Source organism: Eublepharis macularius, chromosome 2 (assembly GCF_028583425.1).
Source record: "Eublepharis macularius isolate TG4126 chromosome 2, MPM_Emac_v1.0, whole genome shotgun sequence".
NCBI lineage: Eukaryota > Metazoa > Chordata > Lepidosauria > Squamata > Eublepharidae > Eublepharis > Eublepharis macularius.
In genome coordinates, this window is record NC_072791.1 from 137035907 (window position 1) to 137047982 (window position 12076).

Below are 12076 nucleotides of genomic sequence, written 5' to 3' on the forward strand. Positions count from 1 at the left end.
ACTATTATAAAAAGATAGAATGAGTAATATATAGAGAATAAGTCAAATTGTTTGATATAAATGAATGTATGATTTATATGGTTTATGATATATAGAAATATCTGAAATTGAAAAATTGGGATAAATTGTTTATCTAAGATGGAAACAAAGACTTACAGTTTGGGCATACAATGTTAAAAATAGTTAAGGATGTACTGCTTAGAATAATGGAGAATATATATTTGTTTTAGAGAGAGGAAGTTAATAAAATTAAGGGAAAGGGGACAAAGGGTAGGAAAGCTGTTGGAAGTCAACAAAAAGGGGGGGAAAGGGAGGGGGTTAGAGATGAAAAAATTGGGGAAAATTGAATGTAAATGTGGAAATAATGGATTCTAACCCAATAAAAAATTTTTCAAAAAAAAAAAAAAAGGAGAAAGCTAAGTTGCTTTACATGGAGGTAGCAATATACTATGTAGGCAAATATAGCATTATCGCTTGCAGCAATGCCCTCTTCCTCCAGTCCTCCTACTCAATTCACACACATGTCACCCAGGGAATCTGATTCAGTTGTCTGTTACCCCACTAGTGATGCTTCAAGTGAGCAGATCATAGTAAAATTTTCAAAGTGCTACATCTACATTTAATCAACTATATCTACAACTATTCACCTCCTTGTATTGTCGAAGGCTTTCACGGCCGGAGAACGATGGTTGTTGTGGGTTTTCCGGGCTGTATTGCCGTGGTCTTGGCATTGTAGTTCCTGACGTTTCGCCAGCAGCTGTGGCCGGCATCTTCAGAGGTGTAGCACCAAAAGACAGAGATCTCTCAGTGTCACAGTGTGGAAAAGATGTAGGTCATTTGTATCTACTCAGGAGGGGTGGGGTTGAGCTGAGTCATCCTGTAAGAGTTTCCCAGGGTGTGGAATGCTAATGGCAGGAGGCTTCACGGTATCCTGAGGAGGTTCTTTTGCATATGGATTGGTGCTTGATGTGCTAATCTTCTCTGCAGGGCTATTGTCGGGGATAGAATGTTTTGTTAGCCTGGTGTTTTTCAGAACTGGAAACCATGCTCTGTTCATTCTTAAGGTTTCTTCTTTTTTTGCCATATATCAAAGGAATTACTGATCAGATGGGAAAGCTTATGAAAAAGCATAACCTTCAAGCAGTATTCAGACCCACCCGAAAAATACAACAGATGCTACGATCAGCAAAAGACAGTAGAGACCCCCTCACCTCTGCAGGAGTATACCGTATACCCTGCAGCTGTGGACAAGTTTACATCGGGACCACAAAGCGTAGCATCCAGACAAGAATAAAAGAACATGAAAGACACTGCAGACTTGGACAACCTGAAAAATCAGCAGTGGCTGAACATAGCCTAACGCAAACAGAGCACAGTATCCTATTCCAGGACACCAAAATACTGGACAACACTTCCAACTACTTTGTCAGACTGCACAGGGAAGCCACTGAAATTCACAAGCATAAGCAAAACTTCAACAGGAAAGAAGAAACCTTAAGAATGAACAGAGCATGGTTTCCAGTTCTGAAAAACACCAGGCTAACAAAACATTCTATCCCCGACAATAGCCCTGCAGAGAAGATTAGCACATCAAGTACCAATCCATATGCAAAAGAACCTCCTCAGGATACAGTGAAGCCTCCCGCCATTAGCATTCCACACCCTGGGAAACTCTTACAGGATGACTCAGCTCAACCCCACCCCTCCTGAGTAGATACAAATGACCTACATCTTCTCCACACTGTGACACTGAGAGATCTCTGTCTTTTGGTGCTACACCTCTGAAGATGCCGGCCACAGCTGCTGGCGAAACGTCAGGAACTACAATGCCAAGACCACGGCAATACAGCCCGGAAAACCCACAACAACCATTATTCACCTCCTTCTTTAAAAAAGGTGTTCTAAAACAAGGAAAATCTGCTGAGAGTACCAAAGGAAGTTTACTGATGGCACAACTGTTCCAGCCAGTGCTTTGTACAGCTACTGCCTGCTTTAAACGCAGTTTTCAACAACACTCAATCTAAAAAAAGGGGCAAGAGCACCTTTGCAGTAACTTTACTGCTGAAGTCTTATGCAAGAGAGAGTTTCCACTGAACAACCTAACGCAGCATCTACCAACACAGAAGCCACACAGGATCCAAACCATCTTACCTGCTCAGCTGCTTCCACCGCTGGAAGAAGTCTTGAGAGGCCATTTCTGTAGGCTGGAAGAATTTGTTCAATGTGATGGGCAGCTTCACGGATACATTTTGATGTGTTCCACCATATCTGGAAAAAGAAGAATGAAAACAAACCAACAGCACTTTTAACATTAAGTTCCTTGGATCTCTCAGCAAAAATATCTGCAAAAAATGCTAAGCTTTTTAAAAAATCTGGACTACTGAATAGTTGGGAAATTTTTGGATATAGTAGTTAATGATCTTACATGGTAAATCTGCTGTGTCACTCTACAAAAGCTATGCTGACATAAGTTCAGTTGTAACCCCAAATCTTTTTTTAAAGAAAGGTTTTTCTTCAAATGCTATAACTAAAACTAGAACCAATGTGTAAGAGCAGCTTAAAACCCTCAGAGCAAGAAATACTTCTCAACATTCACACGTTGTTTCTGAGACAGAATTATGATTTTATAAACTTGAACAAAAGCTGGCATCGGATCAGGAATATCAGGACTATGGCTACTCTACCTAGTTATGGCTGCTGTGCACATTACTTTGGAGTATGCACCACTGAATTCAGAGGGATTTACTTTCTGAGAAGTATAGGAAGCACAAAACTCAGTTGACAAAAGACCAGTTGAACGTATAATTCAAGCAAATGGTTCCAGATATCATCTTATATTAAGATGGCCATCCACAAGAGGATGCTCCAATAAATCAGAACAGATCCCAACAACAACTTGAAGTGAGTAATGAACAACAAACATCTGCTGCATGCTAAATACCATCCCAGCCACCACCATTTCTGTCATGGCTGTTCAAATACTTTACATTTCAAATACTCATGGATTCCGAACACAGATTCCCAGGTGTGCATTTACAACAAAGCAGAGAAAGGACAGTTGAGAGTTCAGGGGAAAATAAGCAGAGAAAGATTGCCAGCAGTATTATTCCACCCCAAAGGTGCTTACATTTAGATGGTATTATTATGGCAAAACTGCTCATATGCGATTGAACATATTAACAGCGTCATTATTTTGAAAGCCTCTCCTCTGATTTTCTTCGTCTTACAAAGAAATAAGCTCAAACATTTTATCCTTCTTACCTCATCGGCTTCTATTCCCTTATTTAAATGTAAGATATGTCTCTCAAAATTAGACACATCTCTCAGAATTACAACTGTACCTGAACTGAATGTTTAGGACTGGAGCTTCCATGAAGTCTGATATACATTCAATATTTACAACTTGCTGCACCTGAGCACCCCCCTCCACAGTGGGATCGACCGGCTTTGTCTGTAGATTCAGGCGTGACAGAATAAGGAAAAGAGACACTCCGCCAAGCAGATGTCAGAAAATGTTACTAATTATTTCATTAAAACAAAGTAATTGGCAAGAGAAAATGACAGGCAAATTCCTGCAAGGCTGCATGTGAATGACTCTCCAAACATACACACAATTGAGCATTTGGGGCATTTCTTTACAAATACTCAGAGATTACTTGAAATATCCTAAAGAGCCCCGTGGTGCAGAGTGGTAAGCTGCAGTACTGCAGTCCAAACTCTGCTCACGACCTGAGTTCAATCCTAGCAGAAGCCAAATTCAGGTAGCTGGCTCAAGGTTGACTCAGCTTTCCATCCTTCTGAGGTTGGTAAAATGAGTACCCAGGTTCCTGGGGGTAAAGCGTAGATGACTGGGGAAGGTAATGGCAAACCACCCCATAGGAAGAAGTCTGCCAAGAAAACGTTGTGATGCGACATCCCCCCATGGGTCAGTAATGACTTGGGTGCTTGCACAGGAGACTACCTTTACCTACTTGAAATATTACCAAATACCATTTACACCATTTGATTGTATAGAACAATTCTACTTTAGCCATTATAAAAAAGGGAGCTATTTTTTCATGGAATACCATCTACACACTCCTAGTAAAGTGAAGGCAAGTTCTTTCTGCAGGGCAGAAAAGAAAAAGGGATGTGTTCTGTCTTCCAAAATGCTGAACTTAGCAATCCTTTCTGACATGGTGCTCAGCATAAACACCACCTCGGAATTTCCCTGGCCATCACAAGGCCCATATAGCAGGTATTCTTATTCCTGTATGCAAAACCAATACATATTTCTCTTATTAAAAGAGTTGGATAACAAAGGATATTTGACTGAAGATCATCTGAACAGATTAGAGTTGGAGTAAAGTTTAAAAATTGTGTTGATGTCTTGTTCCCATAAAATATGAACATCCGACCTGCAAAGAAAAATGCATTACTTCTATTATATGACTTAAGTAATGCAGGACAATTAACCTACTCCCACAGCCCATTCATAACCTTAAAAGAATCACATGTGAAATAGTATCTGCACTGTGTTCAGTCTCCTTTTGAAAAGGTTAGCATGGTATGTATAGAGTTGATTTAGGGGTGATGATGGTAAAGCAGTTTCTGGTTCTGTGGATGCCTAACAAACTTTATGTTAAATCATAGGCATGGAAAATCCAGAACGTAAGAACATAAGCAAAGCCATGTTGGATCAGGCCAGTGGCCCATCCAGTCCAACATTCTGTCACACACAGTGGCTAGAAATCCAGTGCCATCTAAAGGACTGTCAGTGAGGCCAGGACACCAGAAGCCCTCCCACTGCCTTCCTTCCAGCACCAAGACAACAGAGCACCACCTCCCCACAAAGAGAATACCATCTATCTCCTGTGGCTAATAGCCACTGATGGACCTCTGCTCCATATATTTGTCCAGTCCCCTCTTGAAGCTGGCAATGCTTGTAGCTGCCACCACCTCCTGTGGCAACGAATTCCATGTGTTTATCACCCTTTGTGTAAAGTAGTATTTTCTTCTATCTGTTCTAACCCGACTGCTCAATAATTTCATAGAGTGCCCACGAGTTCTTGTATTGTGAGAAAGGGAGAAAAACACATCTTTCTCTACCTTCTCTAACCCGTGCATTATCTTGTAAACCTCTATCATGTCTCCCCTCAGTCGTCTTTTCTCCAGGCTAAAGAGCCCCAAGCGCCTCAATCTTTCCTCATAGGGAAAGTGTTCCAACCCTTTAATCATTTTAGTTGCCCTTCTCTGTACTTTTTCCAGTGCTATGATATCTTTTTTAAGGTGTGGCGACCAGAACTGTACACAGTACTCCAAATGAGGCCTCACCATCGATTTATACAGAGGCATTATGATACCGGCTGATTTGTTTTCAATCCCTTTCCTAATAACCCCTAGCATAGCATTAGCTTTTTTTATGGCAGTCGCACACTGTGCTGACGTTTTTAGTGAGTTATCTATCATGACTCCAAGATCTCTCTCTTGGTCAGTCTCCGCCAGTTCAGACGCTGAGCAGTATTTTTTTAAATGATTTGCCCCCCCACCTTTCTGCTTCTAAGAGGCTCACAATAAAAGCATTAAAATTGCAAACAGAAACAATAAAAAGGCTGAAAGAGGAGACAGCCACATTTCTGAGTTCTACAACTTGTGTTAAATGGGGTTTTCACAGAATCTGAAACAGTAAGCCCCACTGATATGCCACCCACACTGCTTGAGGAAACAACAGTTCCTACCATGGTAAATAGCTACTATAAGTCTTTCTCCAGTTTATTCAGCTAAGTGAGTCCCAAACTCCCCACTCCAGAAGTAAATAAGGATGTTAGCAGAATACTGAAAGAAATATTCAGAAAATACGTGGCAATCAGGAAAGATCTAAAAAATTCTCTTTTGATACAAGGAATATGACACTTAAAAACAAAAGACAACCACAATGCTACAATATGATAGTCTTGATTGCTTTAAAACAACAAAAAACAAAACTGTCTGTACTGTTCTTACCCAAATTCTGTCGAAATTCAGATTTCAGACCAATCTGCAGCAACTGATTCTCAAACAAGACTCCATTATTTTTGCAAACAAACCTAGGAAAGGAAGGACAGTCAAACTCTACGAACAGTGTTACAAGTGTGTTACATATTACTATTAAACTATTTGGTAGTAATATTTAAACTCCTTGGAGCAACTGAAGAAAGGAAGGCTACATCTAGACTTATGTGCAGCCAGGAGCATCGAGCATTAAGAAAAACGTTGCAGAACAAATCAAAATAAAGTTAAGCTGTAGGCCAGATAGTTCTTCCAAAAAGTGGCTTTATTCCATAACCATTCAAAGTTGTCTTACTCATGTACAGCAAAAGGAAAAAGCAGACTGCAGAACACATCTCACATACATGCTTTTGAGGACCAGGCAACATTAATATTTCAAACTGGCCCTGAATTACACATAAGTGTACCAACTAAGCATGACAAAATAAAAAAACTTAATATTTTTATGCATGTCAAAATGGCATACAATTGTCTGAGACAACAAGGAGGAATTTTTGTCAGATTTTATCCATCTGCTGCCATTCTACGTATTAACCTGTTACCAGATCAGTTTAGGAGGACATCTACCAGGCTGTTCTCTTAACTAGGACTAAATGTTTGCAGGTATAATTTTCAAGTATTAATTATCTCTATCATACTTTTCATTGAAAAACAGATTGCAGAACATTAGAAATAGCTTTTTTTAAAAAAATATTGTCAAAGGCTTTCACGGCTGGAGAACGTTAGTTGTAGATTTTCCGGGCTGTATGGCCGTGATCTTGGCATTGTAATTCCTTTTTTTATTAAATTTTTATTGGTGAGTTTAAATTTTTAAATTTAATACATACATTCCCTTCATATCTAATTAATCCTGTTCCTTTTCCTCCCCCCTCCCTATTGACTTCCAACAGCTTTCCAACCCTTACCCCCTTTTATTGCTTAATACTATTTCACTTATATTTTTCTTCAACACATAGATCATAATATCTCTTACTCTAAGCATATTCTAATTCTTTTATACAAATACTCTGTCAACTATACTATCAATATAGTATTTGCTGTATACTGTACCATACAACATAGCATAGCATGCACTAAAATATAACATAACATGTATTTATCTATAACACTTAAATTATAATATCTCTTACTCTAAGCATGTTCTAATTCTTTTATGCGTGTTCTCTATCCAATATACTATCAATATAGTATTTGTTATATACTATTCCATGCAATATAACCTAGCATGCGTTGTAATATAGCATCCCAATATAGTATACAGTGCATATACTAACACCATACATAATATATGTAATATATGATATAAATTTTCTAATGTATCCGTTTTACTTCAAATTTTCTTAATCATAATATTAGCTTAGAATGTCGTAGTTAAATTTCCCCCTTAATGGTAAAGTCACTTCTCTCCTCCATTTACACGACCACCCTTTAGAAATTCTCAAACTGCCACAGTTCTCCTTTCACATCCCATTTTTTCTCTAAATATTGTCTTAATTTCCCCCAATCAGCAGTACATTGTCCTAGGTCAAGATCTTTAAGCTTCCTTGTCATTTTGTCCATTTCTGCCATGTACAGCAATTTGTAAATCCAGTCTTCTATAGTTGGTATTTCTTGTACTTTCCACTTCTGCGCGTACAAAAGTCTTGCCGCTGTAGTCATGTAAAATAACAATGTTCTATACTGCATTGGTACAGCTTCCATTCCCAAGTTCAGTAGCAACAATTCTGGGTTCTTATTTATTTGAATTTGTAAAATCTCATTAATTACTTCAATTATATCTCCCCAATACTGCTTAGCTACTTCACAGGTCCACCACATATGATACAGTGATCCCTCATGCTTTTTACATTTGGTGAAAGTTTATTGCCCACTTCACCATCTGGGTTTTAACTATTTCATCCTCTGTATACCATTTCAGAAGTAATTTATAAATTTTGGATATTTCTTTGTTGCCTTCTTGTAACATCACTTCTTCTAGTTCAGAGTTTTCCATTCTTATACCTCCTTTTAAGCAGTCCGAGTTGTAAAGATCTCTAATCTGTCTATATTGGAACCATCCATAACAAGGAGACAACTCTTCTTCTGTTTTTATTCTTAGCATTGAATGTTGTACTTGTGTTATCTCCTTGTATGTTAGGCACTGCTTCTTGTTGTCAACAGTTCTCGGATCTATTACTTCATACGGAACCACCCATGAAGGAATTCCATCTTCCATGTAAACCTTATATTTTTTCCAGACTGTGAAGAGGCTTCTCCGAATGTAATGGTGCAAAAACATCGAGTCTGCTTTTACTTTATCATACCACATGTATGCATGCCATCCAAATAATTTTTTATGTCCCTCCAAGACCAGCAATTTACGATTTTTTAACATTATCCAATCTTTTAACCATACCAGACATATTGCTTCATAATATAGTCTTATATTGGGCAGTTGGAAGCCACCTCTTTCTTTCGCATCCTGTAGTACTTTCATTTTCACATGTGGTTTCTTGCCTGCCCACACAAAGTCTGAAATTTTTCTTTGCCATTTATCAAACTGTTTCGAGTCTCTAATGATTGGGATTGTCTGCAACAAGAACATCACTCGTGGTAAGACATTCACCTTTACTGCTGCTATTCTTCCCAACCATGATAGATTCAATTTATTCCATTTTATCAAGTCTCTTTCTATTTGTATCCACAATTTCTCATAGTTGTTTTTAAATACGTCTATATTTTTCGCAGTCAGTTCGATACCCAAATACTTTACTTTATTAGTTACTTCACAGTCCGTTATCACCATTAGTTCTTGTTGCTTCTGTTTGGTCATATTCTTGCATAATATTTTAGACTTCTTTTTATTCACATAAAATCCAGCTAGATCTCCAAATTGTTTTATTTTCTCTATTACCTTTGGCATGTTTTTGATTGGATCTTCTACTATTAACATTATGTCATCCGCAAATGCTCTGACCTTGTAGGAAAATTCTTTTATTTTTATACCTCGGATTGTATCATCCTCTCGTATTTGAACCATCAATATTTCCAAAACCAGAATAAACAACAATGGAGACAAAGGGCAACCCTGTCTTGTTCCTTTACTTATTTTCAATTTTTTGGTTAAGTCCTCATTCACTACAATCGCTGCACTTTGGTCTCTGTAAATTTCTCTAACCACTTGTATGAACCTTTCTCCCATTTGCAGCTTTTCCATAGTGGCAAACATAAAGTCCCAGTTCAAGTTGTCAAAAGCTTTTTCTGCGTCCACGAAAAAGAAACCAACTTCCCTATCACAAATCTCCTTGACACTGAGAAATTTCTGTCTTTTGGTGCTACACCTCTGAAGATGCCAGTCACAGCTGCTGGCGAAACATCAGGAACTACAATGCCAAGACCACGGCCATACAGCCCAGAAAACCTACAACAACTAGCTTTTTTTTTCTTTTTCAGCCTATGACTATCCAAGGCAAAATGTTTATAAGAATACTCTGGATTTTCAAATAGAAGTAATATTAATGGGAGAACTAGTAGGGTTCAGTCAGCACACATCTGGGAACTCATTATATTAACTTGGGCAAGATACCTAAATTTCTCACCTAGAAAACGAGCACCAGAGACTACTATACAGGATTGTTGTGAGACCTGATTCTGTCATCTAACTAGGGGCTGAAAAATAACTTAATGCTTATTTGATAAATACCTGCAGTTATTTTGGCTCCTTCTCCACCATATTCCAGTGTGTTATATAGACTAAAAGTTCTAAATTATGTCAAACACCCATCAAAAATACAAAGTTCTCTTGAAGCATCATGTAAGCACAAGAATATGCACACCACTAGTCCCAGTTAAAAGGGGGATGCAAAACTGTGTAAAAGATGTGACAGAAAGAATAAATTTGTTTCAGGCCTGTCAGATCCTCTGCTGTAGCAGGAAATCTCCTACCCTAGCCTCTGCCAGCCTCTGTCCCCACTGCTGCTCACTTGGCTGGCAGGGGGGGATGGCATCTGGAAAGGCTAGTGGCAAGCCTGAGGCGCACATGCCTATTCATCGCACTCGAAAATGATGTCATTTCCAGTGTGATGCAGAAGTGACAGGTTGCATGAGGGCTGATTCTTTGAAAGTCAGCCCCAAACACTACTAAAAGTGCCATGAAAATTCTGTGGTATTTGATCTGCGATAGTTCAGTCATGTGTGCTGCTAATCAAGTGATGAACAACTATATAACTTATCAGCTCTGAGAATAGATAACACTGAGAAGCTGAAAAATATTCATTCTGTAATAACTGAGAAAGCTGGTCACTAATAAATTGAGAAGTACCAGTTGTCTGACAAAATATGTAAGCTTGAATTACACTTTATTCCCTCTAATGTCCTCCCTACAGCCTCTAAACTCCATTCAGCCCTAACTCGACTTCCCTATGTTGTCAATCATTTCCATAATTAACAACCATATTATAAATAACTGACTAGAAACCTATATGAAGACTTCTCTACACTGTTTCATATATTAAGCTTATTCTCCAAGAGAAGGATTTTGTGATCTCTGACCCCAAAATTAAATTGGCTTTCTTAAAACTTAAATTTTGAAAGTTAAAATCTATACCAGTTGCCCAGTCCTGCAAGATTTTAGTATTGCTTACTTGTGACAAAGTTCATCAGCATCATGCACAGCATCAGCTGGTTCCTCAGAAACTACCTGCTCAGTTGAAGCCAGGTCAGGACTAAGTGAAACAGCAGAAAGAAAGGAGGCAGCAACAAAGAGGGAGGTAATTGTTAGTAGAAAACTGGGGGGTGGGCGTCTTCTCTCTTACTTCTTAATGCACAGCATTTTAGGGTGTAACCTCTAAAAGCCAGTAGATGCTAAAACTATACTTCAATTGCTTCCCCTCCCTCAAGTTGCTCAGGGGACAGTTTGAGGAAACTACAATATAATTCCACTAGAATCTGCTTGTTAGCCTAAAAAAGGCTAGGGGACCCATATGGACACAAAGGAAAACTCAGGTGCCTACACTGAAAAGAGGGAAGAGGGAGAAATCACCCCTCCTTCCTCTTCTGTCAGTTGATAGGAGAGGAAGAAGGGGGCAATTTTGTCCTCTTCCTTACTGAAGCCAGGAGTTGTCTATGCAAGTTTCATGATCCCAGGAATCAATTTTCCGGGGATCGTAAGAGGAACACAGGAAAGATCTGTGATTCTCAAACGTGAGACAGCTGGCTTCAGCCCCACACCAACTCCAGATATTTTAGTGATAGCCACTAATATTTCACTGAACTAGTAGTTCCTAGAGTGCGTAGAGGGCAAGCCAAATGTCTATAACCGCTTGTAACTGCTATGGGCCAGCTAGCAACATCCTCCCATTTCAAAATTTCTTCATCATGGCAGTTACAGGAAACATTAATCTTAAACAAGTTCTCCAAGCACACCAGCCTTCGCTCCTAGGCTTGTCCTCTATGCACTCTGATTGTATTAATTTGATCTGGATTATACTTGATATCACTTGTAATTCCATTGTCATTCAAGTTTGTACTTGTTGTATTATTTCTTCTTTCCTATAGTGTACAATATATTGGGCACATTGAGAAGGCACGGTCACTTTACGAACAGGCATCAGCACTTTGTATATTATCACAGGAATAAGTAATTACGATGTTTACTAGCACCTTGCACTTTAAAACTGATGTTTGAATTGTGTGTTATATAATTTTGATTGCCTGTTCTTATTATTAAACCGAGTTGCCCTCATTACCATATTTCACTACATGCATTAAATAACTGGAGTATAATCGTATTACACACCTACTGTATTTATGTATTTCATTGTGGCATTTCATTGTTCTGCATTGTAATTATTTGCTTTGCTGTAATTATTTGACAGCAGGGCTATGTTTGGTGAGAAGCTAAGTAGAAAATGTATTTTGGAACTATAATTTAAAAAACAATTATTTTAAGAACCTTATGTTTGATCAAGGGTAGCAAATCAAGTTTATTCAGAACAGTTTCCCATATCCGGCATTCTCCACTGATGATAAAGTTGTCCGAATACAAGTTAATTGGATAACTTGCATACTA

General features: G+C 38.5%; 1 protein-coding gene across 4 annotated transcripts in view; it reads right to left on the reverse strand.

Annotated features, from left to right (window-relative positions):
- The window catches only part of AP2A2 (adaptor related protein complex 2 subunit alpha 2), a 79272-nt gene that overhangs the window by 11231 nt on the left and 55965 nt on the right, over positions 1-12076 (reverse strand). For 2 of the 4 annotated variants that reach the window (XM_054970502.1, XM_054970501.1), the window contains exons 16-20: positions 10650-10730; positions 5983-6065; positions 4308-4397; positions 3342-3465; positions 2152-2268 (exon numbers count right to left, since the gene is read on the reverse strand). In XM_054970502.1, coding sequence (XP_054826477.1) covers positions 2152-2268; positions 3342-3465; positions 4308-4397; positions 5983-6065; positions 10650-10730 — 495 coding nt within the window. The remainder of the gene's footprint in view (positions 1-2151; positions 2269-3341; positions 3466-4307; positions 4398-5982; positions 6066-10649; positions 10731-12076) is intronic. The other 2 variants (XM_054970505.1, XM_054970503.1) reach the window with 1 other exon arrangement.